At 35.0% G+C, this 20,006-nt stretch overlaps 1 protein-coding gene across 1 annotated transcript in view; it reads right to left on the bottom strand.

Moving 5' to 3' along the window:
* The window catches only part of MALRD1 (MAM and LDL receptor class A domain containing 1), a 224,639-nt gene that overhangs the window by 182,636 nt on the left and 21,997 nt on the right, over positions 1 to 20,006 (bottom strand). The window contains exons 8-11 of the mRNA XM_026039361.1: positions 17,315 to 17,407; positions 14,900 to 15,107; positions 5,405 to 5,551; positions 2,323 to 2,432 (exon numbers count right to left, since the gene is read on the bottom strand). Coding sequence (XP_025895146.1) covers positions 2,323 to 2,432; positions 5,405 to 5,551; positions 14,900 to 15,107; positions 17,315 to 17,407 — 558 coding nt within the window. The remainder of the gene's footprint in view (positions 1 to 2,322; positions 2,433 to 5,404; positions 5,552 to 14,899; positions 15,108 to 17,314; positions 17,408 to 20,006) is intronic.

Genomic DNA, 20,006 nt, shown 5'->3' with positions numbered 1-20,006 from the left:
TTTTTTTTTTATCCTAAATTGTGAAGATTATTCAAAAATCTGGTTTATGTCTTAGGAAAAAAAAATCCAAAAGGGGATGAAAGGTGTTAGGATACCTGAAAAAAAGCAAACAAACAAAGACTTGTTTCTGTTTACCTTTAGAAACATTTGGCCCATTTTTCTGTTCTGTCTGTAGAATAAAGAAAAACATGGCTGTAGAGAGCTTCCATCCCACCCATGACAGCCACACACAAAGCCCTGGCCTCAAGCTCCCTTTATTAAAACTGATCAAGAACAGGAGCCTGAGTGCTCGAGAGGAGCTGTGGAACTCTCAACAGCGATGTCATGATGGGCATCAGGTTGAGCAGCACTAGCAGCTATGCTGTGCCTGCAGGGACACTGCATGACACTTGTGCCACAGATGCAAGAGCTGGAAGTAACTGTGTAAGCCTTAAGGTTCAGACWTTTCTGGAGTCTGCCTAATATTCAAAGGCTGAATTATTGCAAGAGCAAGAAGGGATGAGGAAGGCATGCTAGAAGCGTCCTGAACATTAGCTAATGGTGGCCTGGCACAGCTCTGAATCGGACTGTGCAATGCCCTTCTGCATTTCCTGCAGTAGCAATCTTTACTAAAATTTGCAGAGTTTTTAGTTTTACCCTCAATGGAGAAAATGGTCATAGCGTGGGTATCTATATTCTTTCTGATTCTTCATAATCTTGTGATGAAATGCGAAGATTAAGAACTGAGAAAGACAGCAAGCAGGTGTTAATCAGTTGCTTAGAAAGCTGTCAGTTCTCAGCTTAAGTTACAGCCACTCAGCAGAAAGAGCTAGGGATGAACATGCACAGTCCTAGTCGGGTACAAGTTCAAATAAAACAGAAACTCTTAAGCTGACCCTTGCTTCATAACTAATGTCCTTCTAGGAAAAAAAAAATCTGTTGTTGGTTGTTTTTTATATGCTGATATTGTCTTCTCATATTTTTAAGGAAGATTTTCCTCAATAAAACCACAGTTTCTGGTCGATACTGATTTTCAAAAATGAGCAACCAGTCTAAATTCTGGTGTTTATTTTCTTCAAAACTTCTCTTTACTACTGAACACCAGAAAATGATTTTGCAAAGCTTTCTCTATTTTTTTCTCTTCTCCTCCTCCTCTGTGACTTCCTAAATCAGGAAGCATGATACAATGGCAAAATAAAACAAAGTGTAAGTACATATCTTAGGTTCTCCCAAGTATGCCATGAGCTTGTAAAAGTTATAGTGTAGAAAACTAAAAAGACTCTGTGTAAAAAAGACCCAGGAAAAGGAAAAATATACACTAATTGTACAATATCCATTCATTTTAATCAGCAGACAAGAAGATAAACAAAAATTAAWTTAAAAATGTTCAATTGGGGTGTGTATGTGTGTGTACATATGTGTGTGTGCATTTACGTATAGATATAGATATCACACAGGATAGATTTAAATTCTACTTTAAATCTATGAATATTGTTGAAAATTCCAACATTAGCAAAAAAAATGATGTTGYTATTTTACATCTAAGCTTTTCTGTTTCTCAGTGCTCCTTCACCAGTTTCTTCATGGTTACTTTCTAGCTTCTCAGATCAACCACCATCCCACTACTCTTGCGTTGCTCTACAGAGATGCAAGACATTTGACCAAAAACACTTTGAGGAGGACTCTTGAGCACTGCATTGATCAACTATCAAAAAACAACCTCCTCAAATGATTTATTAAAATTTACTGTGTGTTTGGAGTATAGTAGGTAAATCTCCTCGGTCACTTCAGAATAGCTAATCTGTGTGATAGTTTCAAACAGATTTGATATTATGGGTGGTGGTGGTAAAAATAGTTTCTGCTTAGAGAAGATAGTGATTCTTTGCCACATCCTGCTTCTAAGTCAAGTTGATTTGACTGTGAGTGTATATGGCCTAATATTGTTGTCAGCTATGTCTTTTCCCCAGCATACCAAAAAAAAAAAAAAAAAAAAGCCTTAAAAAGCCAAAAGAAAGCCAAAAAAGGTCTTTAAAGGCCCCCTCCCCCCCAAACAAACAAACAAACAAACAAAAACCCACCAGGCTTAAATGCTTAGTCATTTATGGATGATTTAAACTGAATCAGACACTACAGACTTAAACAGTAAAAAGCCTCTCCCTCTGCTCCTCTGCTCTGCCCAAAGGGGCAGACCGTAACTCCTTCCATCATTACTGACATGAACCCAGCTTTTCTATAAATGACTCCTATAGCAAGAAAAGCCATTTATGGACATCAGATGACATTACTCTTACAAACAACTTACAAAAGTGAGCACAGCTAATAAATATTAAGCCAGTAAGTTACCTGACAAAAGACAAGTCCAGGGGACAGTTTGATGAGGAAAGGACTCTGCAAGTGAGACGTGACCATCTCGGTGTTCCTCTGTTGTGAGCCAGCAAAGTAAATGTATGCTCCTATAAGAAAAATTGGAGAAATGTGTCCAGTGGCCAACAGTCATCTGAGAAAATTAATTCTCTCTTAAGGGCCTTCTCAAGCATATGGACTTTATTCATACTTCTAAGCACGTGGAACAGCAAMCCTTTCAATTCAACATCGGTAGGTTCAGGTCATCCTCTCTAGGGGGATGTTGCAATAGACTGTGACAATCTGWATGTTTGTAGGTAAGAGACCAAATACATTTGCTAAATGCTTCTGCTGTTCCTCCCCATAAAAATTAATACTCTCTCTGTCCAAAGACAAGGAAATAAGCAAGAAACAGGTGTTTGACAGCTCAGCTAGTAATTGCTAGGGCTGTCCTGTCCTGGTGCTTGCAAGCACTTAAAGCTGAGGAAATACATACAGAGCACTGCATAACAAGGTCAAATGCTTCTGCTAGAAGGGCTTTACTGTGCAGAACATATCCCACTGGATGTATTCATTCATTTAATCTCTTCAGGCAAAAGTCTTAAGACCTCAGTCCTCCAAGCATGAATATTACCTCCCATCCCCTCTGCATTCTCTGCCTCTCAACTCCCAACCATGGTATATGAGCTGGAGCACACAGCGCCCAGGAGATCAACCAACACAGACCTCAGCTGGGCTCCTGAAAAGACAAAATCTAATTGGCTTAAATAGCATCACAAGTAGAATTTAGAATTAAAATTAATTTCCTTTAAGGTACAGTATTTGCTTGCAGCACAGCACAACTGATTTTAAGCATCCTAACAACGCTACAAATCATAGGAGCCAATGGAAAAAGCTGTGTTTTCTCATGGGGTGCACAGGCTTGACATTGTTGTCTGTGCTAGTGGGGATGAAAGCTTAATTAAAGATCTAATCTGAACTCTGGCAAACGAATTGCCTTTGGATTTGAACTACAGCAGATGTGCTTCAGACAAAGGTAGGAAAGGATAAAAATCTTCAAGGGGCTCTAAAGCAGCATATTTTGAATGTTGTCAGTGCTGCCTTCACTGAATACTGAGACTTTTTCATGAAACTCTATGCAAAATAACACTAAAAGCTCAGTCTTATTTGCACATTGATATTACACTTATTGCCATATGTATTGGAAAATCAGCTATTGTGCTGCCACGGCTTTACTTCTTAGCCATTTATTTCCCATGGATACATGGATAGTGAAGTGAAGGATTAAGTCCAGCTCTGAGTGAATAATTACATAGATTTACCAAGACTGGTACAAAGAGGTGACCATTAGAGCATCTTGTAAAAGAGGCATGCTGCACTCTGCAGCGCAAGGGCAGCTCCCCTTGTTGGAATGCAAGAGTACTTCAGAGGAGATACTCTTTTAATTTGCATCTGAAGCTCTACAATAACCTTGTTAAAATCTTCATTATTTAGAGTTTGCTACCATCCTCCCCAGGACAGAAGAGACATGAATATTCTGCAATATAACAAGCTAGTGCTGCAAGGTGAAAGACCGTATCTTTGATTTAATGTGGGCAAAACCTTGCTAAAAAATCTCATTCCCATTCTTTAAAGAGAGTAACTAGCAAATAGGGGATTTAAAAGATGTGACATGGGTGACAGACCTTTGCACCAATTTGTGTGTGTGTGTGACTACATTATTTTCATGTTGTGGTAGAGCTATAAATTAATTTATAGAGTAGCTTATTGGAGATACTACAATCTGCATCCTACCACTCTGTATTACAGAGATAAAAATCTAATTTGAAATTAGTTGGTTCAGGTTGGTTCAGAGCAGCTTAAGTGCAGAAGCTCATAGATCAGTGTAACAAATGACTCTTCATACAGCCTTCAATGACCGACCATACTACACCTCAGACCTCTTCAGGACACGCAGTAATCAATGTGGAAAAGATATATTATAGGGCCCTTCTCCATAGCTGTAAGTATTTGGAAGCTGGGACCTTCAGTTCTCTACTAAGAGGGAATGCAGTTTGAAGGGAATCGGTAAGGCATAACCAGTGCCATTCACTTTAGAGTGACAACAAAATGAGGTATAAAATAGCTAATTAAGTTGTGACCAGCAACTATTTGGTACACTTCACTTGAAGACTAATGGAAAAGATGGTATATAATCATGCAGTTATAGTTAAGATATAACATACACCTGCATATTCAAACTTCTACACATTTACTCTGGAAAGTTTCAGTACTGGAATTTCTTTAACTCTGAATATTTGTGGTGCAATGATTATATTTCATATTTCATTAAGGAAAGCATATGAGATCTGGTTGTGACATAATATATACCATTCTAAAAAATTCTTCAGATCCTTGTCCTACTGAAAGAGATATGGGATTGTAATCCAGATTTTAAAGCAATGTTGTGGAAGAAGCAGAATAAATATATTTTAATAAATGAAAATCATAGAATATTTGTCACTATTATTTGACAATGAAAAATATGCTAGACTGTTTAAGTGTTAAATAGCACATCATAATATAATTTTCATTCTGGAAAAAAAAATCAACCAACTCTCTGTTGGAATCATCTTTTATCAGTGGAATGCATTTTATAGTAATTATGGGCTTGTAGTGGAATAACTGTTCAAAGGATATGACACTTGCTCTGTTTGTCGTGGACAAAACTGATAAATTTATCTGTAGTCTACAGAAAACTGCTGTGAAAATTTCATCCAATTATGTTTTCAAGAGTGACAACTGAGTGATACAAAAGTGTTTATTCTATACATGAACAAAGTTGGCTATGCCAGGTCAATCAGCAGTATCTGAAGAAACTGAAAGCAGCATCAAATCTCACACCTCACTGATGTCTCAGCAAAAAGTCATGGCTACAAAGGCACAGAAATCTAAGAAAGTGTGGAGCTGAAAGACTAGCTACCTATGTTATGTATTATGTATTTATTTAGTATAATTTTTTAAATTCATCAGTCTGTTTTCTTTTTACAATGAATGAATACTCATCAAGAAGGAGAAGAAGAAGAATACAAAAAAACCTCACCATGTCCTGCATTAGTGGTATGATCTCTGTCAGGAAGTTTTGTGTCAAGAAGAGCTTGTCCTGTTGTTATATTCCACTCAGCATCAGATGTACTTAACGGCTTCCATCCACAGAAGTCAGTCTCAAAATTACACATAGTATAGTTAGCTATTGTGAGAACAGTACGAGATCATTGAGTTTCATGCAACAATTTCATGCCAAAACTATCGACAAGTTACATTTGGATGTAAAAGGAGATTTATCAAAGAATAAGTGGTATGTTTCATTGAAATCTCTATCACTCAGATAGGAAAAAAAAAGTTTAGAAAAACATGTAACAGGTCAAGCAAGCCTTTGCATTCTTAATCATCCATCTCAGAACTGTAACAAAAAACATCTGTAAAAGAACTATAGCTATATAACTGATAAAGTTAAGGCCTGAAGATAAGCTCCCAATAGTTGGTGAATTTGGAGTTACATATTTTACTGGAAAGTTAATCATGAATATAGGGTAAAAATTCAACTATGTCTAGTGTGTGACTGATAATAAAGATAAATTAAGTGTACGGTTATGTTATTTTTGAAATGAGATTGAAATTTATTATTTTCTTAGGGTTTATGGAAATCTTTGTTGACATGTAATACGTGACACAAATGCAATCATATTTTCCCAGTAGATGTAGAGTAGACCAACATATGTTTTAGAACACTATCACATTTTATTTCTTTTCTTGAGCTGAATTARGTATTTTGATAATAAAATAGTCTATGTAAGTTTTATTTCTTAGTCCAGAAAAGCTTCACCAAGTTCTGCACTTAATTCTTTGGGTGACTTACTACAATTGTAAAAAGTACTTTGGAGCTGTACATAGAGGTCTCCAGACCTCATTGCACATTTATCCTTTTATAGCAGCCTCAGACATGCTTTTGTACGTACTACTGCACGTACTACTGCAATTTTCAGATTTTACAGATACAAAATGAAATGCAGCTTTCCTGAAGCACCAGAGTAGTTATATTCTGTAATAATATTCCTTTCTGTTAAAAAGAGGTTATTCAAGCCATTAAATCTCAAGGTATAAAATAAATTATAATATCAGTATCTCTTAAGTAGATTCACTATATAACATTAAAATTCAATGAAGTATGCTTTTTCTTATTTAGTGCAGTGTATTAGTCAAACATAAAACTTATTTAACTTATTTAATTACAGAATGCTTTAGCTTTTGACAAGATATCTTTTTAATTAGACTTCAACTGGTAATACATTAAGGTAGAATATGCAAATTGATAAGCAAGTCTAAGCTTTTTCACTGTAAGCTAATTAAATACAATATCTAGGCATTTTACTACAGTCTTTACATAAACAATGTGACACAGAACAAGGAATATTCTTTGCTTAAATATCCCTCTCCTCTGGCCTCCTTGAACCCTGCATACAATGTTGACTGAAGAGAATGCATAGTAATATCCAAAAAGATATCAATAAGTGGCCATGCAGGTATAAGGAACTTATTCCGTTACACGCTAACACATCAAAGGCCCGTCATTAGAAGGGAAACCAGGCCAAAGTCAAAATAACTATTTAAATCTGAAAGAGAAATTGAGATAGCACCTAACAATTAATTCATATTTAATAGATCAATAATGTATCTTGGTGTGTTAGCACTGATCTGCTATCATTTAATCTGTCTCAGTGCCAGGTTAGTGAAAAGTTGACCGATTGAAGTATATTTAAAATTATATACTATTAAAGTAGGTAAAGCAGCAGGAATCTGCTAAGGACAACTATCTTTGACAGTTATCAGAAAGGGGAAGTATGGTGACACAATCATCTCCCAAACTGACAGTTAATAGTGCAAATTTTCAGCATGATTTTTTTGCTGGGGGATGATTCTAGGTTCTTTTCCGTAACAGCACTTACTAACTCACTTAGGGTTAACATCATCACTACTTTGTCAACTAACAGATCATTTGAACAATACCAAGAATAGATGTGAACCCTTTATGATTGTGTAGAGGCACTAACATCATTGTGCTCACATCACGGAAGCCAAAACACATAAAGAAGGAAAACTGCCCACACTACACTGACACAGGSACGCCCACAACCATGGCAAACTGCAGAAAGTCTTGCGGAAGGCTCTGTGGAGATGGTGACAATTGAAAATATGGCTCTAACTTGCTATAAAGAATTTCTTAGTCTGAAGACTAGTCTTAGGCTATGCCCGAGTTGTGAGTTGGTTCTCAAGTGAACTGAGAAGTGTTTGTTTCATGTTGTTGAAGTCCAAAATTATAACGAAAATATCCTGCTATAGTTGAGACCATTAACATTTATATTGCTGAAAACCACCGAAAGCTTAGCTGGAAAACTGCTCTAGGCTAAAAAGAAGGGTAAAGTCTGAAAGGTATGTACCACGAATGGACCTCATTCATAATTTGAACTATCACTGTCCCTCGTTGCCCTAAAATATTCTTTAAACATTTGGTATTTAATATACACAGTATGGCTACTTTGTCAKAAAGGTGTAAGATGAAACTGAAGATTCACTTTTATCTAGTTGTAGGCTGATGGAGAGGAAGAGTCAAAAATACATCTTCATTTATGTTCATAATTATGTTAGGGACAACAAATATATTCAGCAAGTAAGATACAATCTCCACGCATATTGCCACTCCATTTTCACCATCCAGGTAGGGATTTCAAACTTTTGATCCTCAACTTTAGGCAAATCCTGAATAAAATGTAGGGATATATTTAGAAATTGTTATTTTAGGAGTTTTRTTTCTTTCCAAAAGATCAGTATATCTCATTGTTGTTGCACCTCCTGGCTGTCAAATGGCAAGCAATCAAAAATGACCCCACAACACCAAAAGAGGCAGATTAGAAAGAATGAGTGCAGAATGAAAAAGAAAACAAAAATAACAACAACAACAACAAACCTGATAGAAGCTGATGGAATGCATAGCCATTAGTATAAATTGTAGACAAAACCGGTAGTTTCTTATGAGTTCCCAAGATGATCATCTAAAATTAATTATTCACCTGTAAATCCATTTTACAGTTTACTTTCTCAGATTTTATATATGTCTCTGTGTGTGTTTGCTTATTTATGCATGTGTAAAGTTTCTTCGATGCMCTGTTTGAGACTAAAAGCTAAAGGAAAAATCCACATAAAGATTTTACTGATTGTAAAATACTGTTGTACATTTTAAAAAACAGAAATGAAAAGTTTAATGGGCAAATTCTAGGGAGTTCATGCTTTGCACAAAAAAACTTCAAATTTGCCTGTAGCTGAATTTTGTGCAAGCCTTATGTCTTTGAAGATCTTAACGAAAATTCACTTTAAGTTGAAGTCATAAACATCAGTGARGTTACAGTGAGTTTCTTTTGTAAAGGTAATGGTGGTTTTCAGAACTACAAAAATGTTTTTAAGATTTTATTCTTCCCCCTTTCACTGAGCAGGAATCCAAGTTTTGACACTTGCCATTTGTTAAGACACTTTAAACAAAAGAAAACAAAAAGTGAATATGTATTCCTTTTGTTTTATTTCTCGATATAGTATGCTTCCTTGTTATGTCATCAAATCTAGAGTTCACATCCAGAAGCCTTGCTCCATTTCTTCTTCTGTGGATAATACTGAGCCAGATTTTTCTGTCACTTCAGTTTTAGAAAGAAAAAAGTATAAATATGGTCTGATTGTTGGAAGACATATTCAATGCAGAGAGACATGCACACACAGAAAAAAAAATTCAAAATCATGCTACTTAACCCAATCACTTTTTCTATGACCGATCAAGTCTGAACATAACTACAAAGGCACAGAGAACACTCACGGTGTTGTTTTCTGAAGAAAACAAATTCCAGCTCTAGATAAGTACGTGCAATAATGCCAACAACAAATTTTAGATGATACTTTTTCATTGAACTTGCATTTTTAAAGACACAAACTCTACAGAAACATCTAGGAATCCAGGCAGAGAAACTAAGCAAAAGGCATTTGCCAATTCCAAACATAAGTAGTTTATGGAAATAAATTTAAGTTCTACCATAAACCGTTTGTGGAAATTAATATGGAAATGAAATATTCATGTTAATAAACAAAAATTTAATAAAGTATTAATATGTTAGGAACAGCTAAGCTGTAAATGCAAGTGAAACCCAATTGCCTGAGTTAAGAGCTTGACTTTAATTTTATACCTTCTTGATTCTAAAAGCTAAAGAGCACTTGCAAATATTTAATCAAAGTTCAAAAAAAACTACACTTAATTTGACACTCAAATCCAAGTCTCAGCATATTTTTCCACTGCTTAAACATTTCCTATCAAAACAATGCATAACTTTCATTATAAATATCCCTTTTTAATATTTTTATTTGGACCTTCATGTGATTATAGGGAATGTATCAACATTGATAGTTGGAAAATAAGTGACAACTCAATTTACATTTTCTGAGAAGTTGTACTTCGGTTATGTAAGTTACACAGATGGGAAAGCATGTTCTGGGTACATTATGTTCCTCTCTATTGCCTCTCTTACCATCGTGGCTTATGTTGTTTATTTCCTGTGAAGATTTCCCTGGATTCAAACTGCAGAAAGATATTCCACATTCTGCAAACAAAATTAGTGATGCCTCATTTTTGGGCATGCGTCTATTTGTAGTTCGGCAAAAGACAAAGAAAAATAAAGACAACCACTTGTTTTCTTCTTAAAGACAAGCCAAATGAGTAATCTATTTTTTTTTCTTGTGGGTGTATTAACACTTTTCAATTAGTTAAGGATTAAATTATTATTCCAGTTCTGCAAACAATGTCAGTGGGATGTAATCAGAACAAAACTCAGCTACTTCAATTTCAAGAAATAAACATACACTAAAAAACATAAATTGGTGTGAAACACATTACCACATTTTCTGAAATAAACAGCAAATAAATTCTGAAATAAACAGTAAACTCCAAGAATTCTATGTCTAGTTCATTCTACCTATACAGCTCTGACCTTATGGGGAAAAGCAGTATACAGTCAGCCAACCASTTAACATCAACTTTCCTAGTTTCAGCTGTGTGACGCTTTTTAATCCTACTCTGGTTTACTTGATCAAGTAAACGCGACTGAAAACACACACCTCTTTTTCCATCAGATGCCATTGGTGCTTCATTGAGTCTTGGCTCTGAATTAATTAGAGGTGCCATCTTCATCACGGCACCAAAGACGGTCAACAAAGTGCTACAACATCGTTACACATCGTTGTTACACATATACCTTTGTACCTGACGTTTCCAATCAGTTTGTGGAAAYGGTTGTGGATTAACTGATTATTATTTACCTAGACTTTATTAATGGGTTCACACAGAAAGATCACAAATGACCCTAGGTAACCTCACCTGCATTTATGTCATAGGTTACCAGAGGTAACTCTCAAACTACTGTAATACCTCAAACCTCAAATATCTCAAATATCTCAAACCACTGTTATATCTCAGGTGAACTGTCCTTACCTCCCTCTAGAACTTCTCACTTTTCTTAAGGTTAAAGGACTAATCATTTTAAGATAATCTCATGCCAACACTGGGTGTGTAGAGAGCAATCTTACTTGACACCACGGCAAACAAAGCAAAACGTTTCTTTTCATCAAAAAAATTATTTTAAGAAAGAGACTAGAATTCTATACCCAAAGAATCTTCTTCATTATGAAGTTGTTAATCTTCCCTCTTTTGAATCACTGAGCTATGGCTGAATTAATCAAAAATAGTTTAAATCTTTTAAAGTGCACATATTTTAGTAAATATTTTAGGAACCCTAAAAGAGGTTGATATCTTGCTGACCTTTTCTTACTCTATAAATGCAATCACATTACCATTGTCATGCCAGTTGTGAACAAAAATTATCTCAGTCTTTGTCAAAACTATGAGAGTGAAACACAAAGTTGGTACTATGAGGTGTTGAACAGCAATGAAGATTTTAAGCATGAAGATTCTGAAAATTCCAGGAAAACATGGATTCAGCTTTGTTTTYTCTGTGTGTACATACAAGATTGATGGACAAATACTGGCAAACCCCCCAAATTAATGTATCACAGGAATTATATACATACTAAAACAAACGACTCACCCTCAGAAAAATGCTACTTTACCTTGAATGGTAGCAAAGCAATCTGTATAAATGCTTTAGCAATTTTCAAGGACAAAACCCTATACAGCTATAAAAGGAACTCATTTTTTAATCATTCATATTTACTTGGTTCAACATATTTTCTATTCAAACAGATATAAGCCTCAGATAGACTGATATCTGATATATAATATCTGATGTGCCATTGGAAATGCAGAAGGAAAATAGATAGACTGAAGACAGGTGTTTTAAGGAAGTTTTTAATTATACTTAATCAGAGGAAGGTGATACTCTTTAAGAAATAGCTGTGGGTTGTTGCACACCAAAATTATTTTGGATCTCAATGCAGTGCTTGTRAGCAGAAAGAATACTACAAGCATCAAATTACTTGAAAACAGCAAGTGCTTCCTAGAATTCTTGTCAAGTAGCTAGGAATCCTAGCTAGTGATTCATTTGAAATGCTTATTATATACATGTTRCTATAAATAATAATAACAATAAGCATAAAACTTGATGTTTTCATCATTTGGCATGCCATTTATTAAAAAAAAAAAAGTTCCTTTATGTTAGACATGGAAAAAAAAAAGAAACATCAACATGAAAGGGTTTATCTTTCATATGATCTAAGAAGTATATTTCATTCTCTCCATTTTGAATAAATTAACTAGGATTTGATTATTTATTAGCCTTCATWGTGAACTAAGAAATTTAGAAATGATTTCAGAAAAGCGATATCAAATAAGATATAATAAAATTATAGAATTTAATAGTAAAATCATTAATTTAGCTGTCTACTCATTTCTTTAAATCCACTGATTTCAATGACAGTACTCAAGCAAGGAGTTATGCATATGCATGTTTTCAAGCAAATTTCCCTATTTTTCAAAGACTTTTCAGTTCTTATATGTTTATATTTATATGCCCAAATAAATGTGCAGAGACTAAACAYAAAGAAGCATTCTAAAACACATCTATTTGTTCTGGTAATGAATTGCATTTTTATAGGATCATTCACGTTAAGTTAACATGAAGAAAAACATTGTTTTTCCTTCCTGTTTTAATGATGCAAAGAAACTCCTCAAAGAACAGGAAGATCTTTCACATCACTGAGTAACACCTGCCTGTCTGGTTTTTTTGCTCTGTATGATGGGAGTACTTCAGCAAAGGAAACTACAAGGATGTGTCAAAAGACAGATGCCAAAATCCATTAAAAATCATAGGCCAAAATATGCACTACTGAATCAGAAATTAATTTTTGCTTGAAATTATTGAAAAAAAAAAAAAGTGGTGTGCTTAAAATATTTGGAGGACAATTCCAAAAAATTAGAAAACATATGTAGGAATTGGAAAATATTTGTAGTGGGAGAAAAGGTTGAAGACCTTTGACACAAGTAAAGAACACTTCATACTTTAGGTCCTTCTTGTTCTGTTTGCAGAAACTGTCAGAAAGATKAATTTTCTAAGCAGACAAAACTGCTGAAGAGCCAAACTTCACCCTTAGGGTTATCTTTTCAAGAAAGGATTCTATGAGTTTAGATATCCAAGAGATATCCAACATAATATTAGCTATTAAAATGTACAAATTTTTAAAATAATCTCTAGTATTTTAAATGTACTTATTTTTGCCCTTCTTAGCCAGCAGTCACTGGAGTAGCACAGGAGCTACTATGATGCTATGCAGTGAAAACAAAGAAAATTTTACACACACTGGGGCTCCCATTAGTCCCACAACACCCCAATTCCAGTGCTGCCATAAAACACAGCTTTGAGACCTCGAGGCTATTTAACTTTTCCCTGGTGACCTTTCTTCTGCCTGCTTTCTAGTTTTTCTGACTCTTCCATATGGACATGAAGGAAGCAACATTCCCAAGAGTAAGTTCCAAGTTCTTGCTTTTACATTACTATTCTGAGGGTATATCTAGCCTACTTGCTTCTCATTCAATTGCAGAATGATAATRTCCAGTGTCTGAGGCACATAAGTAAAATTGAGGAAGTGTAATATTGCAAAACCTTGTTTGCAATATAATAGCAAAAAAATATATCTGTGTTTAAGGTTACTTTTATTTTCACTTTGCACAATAACTGTTACTCCTCAACAAAGACAACTAATTTTCATCTTTTTAAATATCACTGAAAAATAAAATTCAGTGTATAAAGTACTATTCACTTTCTTTCCGTTTCTCTTCCTAAACAAATGAGAGAATTCTCCATACTCCTACCAGCAAACACACAGAGTTGGGAGAATAGGATCAACTACTGTGAAAATGAAAAATACATCTCAAACAGGAAAATTCTATAGATGTTATTACAYTGATGTAGATGTTCTACATGATGGCTGAGATTCCACCCAGAGGTAAAACAATATAAACCTTCCTATTTAAAATGATCGTTCAGTATTATCTGCTCATATCTGCTTATATTATCTGCTTCAGAGATGGCTCCTGCATAACTGTATAAGTGATTGAAAAGATTAAAGGTTCAGACTGCAAGGTAAAATATATATATATATATATATATAATCAAAATGAGTTCTTACATTTTTTTCTTTTTTCTTTTTTTTTTAATTATCATTGTCCTAAATCCTGCTACTTTTAGTGCATAGAATGTTTTGATTTGCCCCTCCCAGCAGCAATATATATCATTAATGGCATCTAAAGTATGTGCAGTTTTTATCTGCAAAGTACATTTTAGGCTCAGAGTGCTGCTGCCACTGGCAAATACACACACAGATGCATGCCATACAATATTCATTCTAGAAGCACAGCAGCTCTAAAATTACTTTCACATAAGAGGGCTCAAAGAATTCAGAACAGACATCTTCCAGTAATCTTTTTTTTTTTTATTGCATTGTTGAAGACAAGGCTTCTGAGCAACCTTCTAATAAAAACAATATGGCTAGATACAGCTCCTGAACTATACTTGTCACTATATTAATATTACTTTATAACAAGTTTATGGGAAATATATCATAAATGCATTTTCTYGCATTAGCTCATACACTGTCTAAATTAGAGAAGTATTCAAACAACAAATCTCAAGGCAGATTTCGATCTCAAAACTAGAGAAGTATGGGTTACAAGCATGATTTGCAAGGAATATACTTACAGAAAAAATATCCATAATTTTGTGCTTCTGCAGATACTTAAAAAATGAGGATCTGGATCCAAAGTATATTGCTACAGCCCGAAAGTTAGAAATAGAAAGAAGTGGAAAGAAGGAAAATACAGGATAGTAGAATGTGCTATGAACATTGTTATGCTACTGTATATCATTAAAATCCAGGAACAAAGCTGTCTAAATAATAATTGTATTTTTTTGAGCCATTTCTTGAATACGTCTTGTTAAGTTTTGCAACCTAATCCTAAGCATCGCGTCTTCCTAAAGCAGTGATGTGATTTACTTACAGCAGGTTGCTGGAGCCTCATCACTTCCATCRGAACAGTCTGGGTGGGAGTCACAGGCTGATCCTCGGTTGATAGATTGGCCATCGGTGCAGATGAACTCMTCTGAGGACCAGAAGCCTGGTAATGCTGGTTGCATAGTGTCCATGAGCTGGATGYTGTTCATACAGATAAAACCTGCTCTGCTCGGAACTGCTCCTTCAAAYGTAAGCTGCAGGTTGTTAAAATACTTGCATTAACAAACAAGAGAAAAAAAGTGATTTTKGTTCCACTGAGAATGCACTAGAAAGATTCAATGGCAAAGCTCTTATAATAATGCCAAATTTGAGGTTGGAAGCTGAAATTTTGTATGCCTACCTCAGGTTGAACTTTTAAAAGAATTTCTGCTAAAATGTTTCAACAAGTGCTGAGAGTGAAGTAAAAGAAAAGTCTGTTGTAAAGAAAAACACCACAACTCATAACCATTTGGGTAAAAGCTGTAATGGCTCTATGCTCTGGAGGAAGTTCTTAAAATTTAGTATCAAAAAGAACTCTTTAAGATTTTCTTGAATCTTGAAACTCTTTTGAAAGGACTTTAAAAATGTTTCAAACTCTCATCTTGCATATTCTGAAAGAAAAAATGTAATTGTACTCATACAGGTAAATAAAATGGACTGGGAGCTTTCCCTGTGTGTCAATTGGCACAGCATAGCTCAACAACTAATCATTCTTTAACTATATAAGCTAAGGTGGCTGCATCCAATCCACCACCTGGCAATAGTCCTTGCCTCCTGTTAACTCTCGTTCTGTTGCAGGCACTGTCTGGGAGACAGCCAGTTTCCTTGAGTCAAAATCTCACTAGGGATCATACTAATGCTTTAATTGTATGGGTTATCACATGACACTTCTTGTGCCTTGCCCTGGTCCTGTTCATTTTACTGCTATTGACACAGGCATAGAGATTCAAGAGGCATTTCCCATTCCCACACAGTTCCCTTAGGCAGCTTGGATTTTCCACAGTAGTTCCAAAAAAGTAGGATTTTAGAAGAACATGTCTTGCTCCCAGCCATTGTGGCTCCCAGCATTTCTGTGTCTGAAGGCAAGGAGATTATCCCACTTGTGCTTTCCAGGTTTCTTTTTTCTGAATAAAGTATCAAAGAGGACGAAGCAGGCCTAAGTCTGCTTCACAGGGAAGGTGAAAATGGGAATGATTAACGAGGACTGAAAGATAAGAACAGGATTTAGAGGCACAGATCAAAAAAGGGCTGTAGGATGTCTTCCTGACAGATCAGGGTATAAGATGGGAAGCTAGGAAAGAAATTGTGCAGAAGACATAGCTAAAGGAAAGGGGAGCTGGACAACAGTTTCAGACAAAATGGAAGGAAACTAGAACAGACATGGCTCGAGGCACAAGCAGAAGACAGTAATATGCTCCCCAAACCTCAAAATTACATTGGAGTGCATTCCTAAGAGGTGTTTGCTTTTAATAAGAATGATAAATGTCACTATCTTCCACTAGTGACAATTCCTTCAAAATGACAAATGCTGTAAGTTCTCCACTAGCTCAAATGGCAGAATGTTATGGTGAAAATATTACATAGTCATGTAATCAAAGACAGCATCCTTCCTTGCCCAAGTCAAAGTGATCCATACTGTCTCTGTACAAGAAAGCTCAACTTGGTTACTTTTTAATGGAACCACAGCACCCTTTTGTTTGCTTATTTTTATTTTAATRGATAATATTACACATATCTAGTTCTTCATTTACCCTTTTCATTACGTGAAATCAGAAGAGATGGGACATAACAGATACTTGCAATCTACTGCTATGATGAAATAGCATTCCAATATGTCAGACTGTCAATATCTGTAATGAGTTTATTTTTTGTACTTTTACATAGGTTACTTTTTCAGCTGTCTATTGAGACAGTCAAACATTGATTTTATTTCTGGAATTATGAAAAAAATATAAATGTACTTAAATGTACATTTATGTAATTTATTAAATGCACTTAAAATAAAAAGCAATAAGTAGGTGTAAATTTGCATTCTTATCTCCGCCTGAAAACTCAAGGGAAAGATTCTCTCCCACAATTACTTGTTTACGTCATTTCACTGAAATCACAATACATCATGCACACCATCCTGCTGAATGGACTTTATATTACAATGTAACATGATCAGATGACTGAAATCAAAATGTGGGGAGACTTATAGACATTTTTCTGTTTGTTATGAGAACTAGTAACTTCAAGTTGTGAAGACTTTTGACTCTTTTTGTTCTGTTCTAGCCAGGGATTTGTTCATGCTGCAGTAATTAAAACAAGCAAGCCTTTCAAAACATCTATCATTTAAAAAAGTTTCTAAGTTCCCTTAGAAGCCTTAGAAACAGTAAGGTCAATAGTGTTCAAATAAAACAAGCTTTTTTTTCATTCATACCTTTAATTTTTCTTCTCCTTCTGGTATCTGTATGTCCACGTTGACCCATTCCTTGCTAGTCCTTACAGTGGTTTCCCACAGGGCATGTTCTTTCTGTACAAGGTAGAATACGATTATGAGGATAATTTTGGTTTCTCACTATATTATTAACACTGCTTTTTATCCTTGGTCTTCTCATTCCTAGCCAGACCAGTACCATATACATACTCTCTATAAGAAGAAATAAACTTAACTTACTCATTTCCAAACTTTTCATTGGACTCCACAGGAAAGAGGAGAAAACAAGATATTTATACTGTGATTAACCAAGTTAATCACATAATCAGCAGGAGGCATCTCGGTAGAACTAAAGGTTCTGTATATTACTGTGTAAATTAAGCCTTGTTTCTGCTAGATACAGCAATGCATTTCCAAAAATATATGTAGCTTCATTGAAACTGAGGGCAAAGATTTCAAAGACATTAATGAAAACAGCCCTGACTCTCTCAATATTAGTTTCTTTTTTTATAGCTAATGAAATATATTAAGTTGTATTATCTGTAGATTTAGTTTTCTTACTTGAAATTGAATTTTTGCTTGGTCAAAATTACCCAATAAACTGTGCTGAAAATTGTTTTGTTAATTTATAAAACAAGTAAAGAGTATTAACCAGCAAGCCCTTATTCCGAACTACTTCAAGCTCTATTTTAACTCCAGCTCCTGAGAATAACTCCATCAAGAGTGTTGAAAAAGAGCAAGAGCACTTTATGCAGGCTCTCTGGGCCATTTTGATTCAATAGCCTGATGAAAAGAAGCTCATGCTTGTTCTGTTTCTGATCACAATAGGAAGTGGACAATGCAAAGATATAAAGAAAAGAAATGCAGCAACATAAACCCTAAATAAAACCCTTTCAGGAATCAGTTCCAGTATAGTATAAAGCCAACAATGCAGGAAACGTAATAAAAAACCCCTTTCATATAAGAAACATCTACAAACAGACTCATCATTACAGGAGTTAATAATGAGACTTCTTTTATGACACTGTGCCAAGTATTGGTCAAATCTTTTCACAGGATATTACAGAATTAGAAGAGGTTTAGAAAAAGATAGGAAGCAGAATAATAGTTTCTTGTGCAGAGATAAATTGAAAGGATGGAGATGTTTATCTTATATGAGATAAACAGAAGGAGTATAAGTATATGGAATATCATCAATGCAAGAGATGAGGACAGCTTTCTTTTCCTGCCTTGCAATACAAAAAAATAAAAATAAAAAGGAAGAAGATGCCATCCACTATATGCCTAACAGATCTGAATGAATACAGCAATAATGATATGCTTAGTGACTAATAGGACTAGTACTCCTCTTCCAGGAGCAACTAGGTTGCAAGTGTTATGACTTCTTTTCAAAGCTAAAAGTCTCTTTTGAGCAAGTGTTCAAAGATCAGCTTTACAAAACCACAGACCAGGCCAAGCCAATGACCCARTTCTAAGCACTGAGTAATGGAAATGATCAGAATTGGATAAACCACAGGGCATACGTGATTGCAGAAATACATCAGCTGTGAGCCTCCTCATGCATAGTAGGATGGGTTTCTTCACTTCCTCTTTTGATTGATAGTCGACGTAAGGCTTTCGTGAAGCCTGTCACATATGCTTTATTCTGCATAAAACTCACTTCATTTCACTGTAAATTCAGCTTCCCTAGCAAACCTATTATTGATATTAGCCAACAATTCCCAGTATAAAACATAGAAGAGGATTTTATACTAACAATCAGAGTAAAAATCCTGTGGTTGGTTCTAAAACAATGCTTTTAGATATGCTTCGGTTGATATAATTGGGCACACAGACATTCTCCCCACACTTATATGCACACGCTCTCCAGACACATTTGCATATCTTATAGGGATAATGTAAATGTACAGTTTCTTTAATTGGGTGTGGTTGGATGCTGTATAATTCTGATGATACGCAAATAACTTTGCTAAGCACTCCTCCACACCACACTACACCACACCATGGCAATATTTCTTCCCAACTTATTTATACAACACTAGCTTGAGGGGGTAAACCAAGTTTTCTGTATGCTTGCCAGTATTCAAACTTGCTAGGGCTCTTTCTTACATTAAAAGCAATCTCGATTGCATCAATTTCTTTAATAGCTATTGTATTAAATAGGATTTTATACTGCTCCAGTGAGCCCATAATATCATTTTTCTCCTGCTGTCAATGTTTTCTCTGTAGAATTCATCCTGCTTTAGGCTTCTTTCATTCTTTCATTGCTGGGTACAGATGGGTTAATCCCTCTTGTTATTTTAACACATTCCTCACTTTTCTAGCCTTCTTTTAGAAAGCTCAATGTATTTCTTTTTCAGTACTATCTCCTGAGATTTATTTGCATGATATATATATCATATAGCATCATATAGGGTGATATTTTAATAATATCATRACTCTATTTCTTTTCTTGCAATATAATATCAACAAAGATTTTTTTTTGTGAGGCTAAATTGGGCAAGAATTAACATATACATTATTTATTCTTGCAATGTTCATTACAGTAATGCTCCTCAAATTTGAAGGGTGGAAGAAAGAAGCACTTTTTTTTCAGCTTCATTTGTAAAATACAGAATTTACTATCTGACATGAGTGCAACTGCACTCATCATTTTGTCTCTGCTTCTTTCATTTCAGCATGTAATCTGGAACAA

Source organism: Nothoprocta perdicaria, unplaced genomic scaffold (genome assembly GCF_003342845.1).
Source record: "Nothoprocta perdicaria isolate Ctin4 unplaced genomic scaffold, notPer1 scaffold_23, whole genome shotgun sequence".
Lineage (NCBI taxonomy): Eukaryota > Metazoa > Chordata > Aves > Tinamiformes > Tinamidae > Nothoprocta > Nothoprocta perdicaria.
The sequence above is the reverse complement of the archived record's forward strand: the minus strand, read 5'-3'. Positions and strand labels throughout refer to the sequence as shown.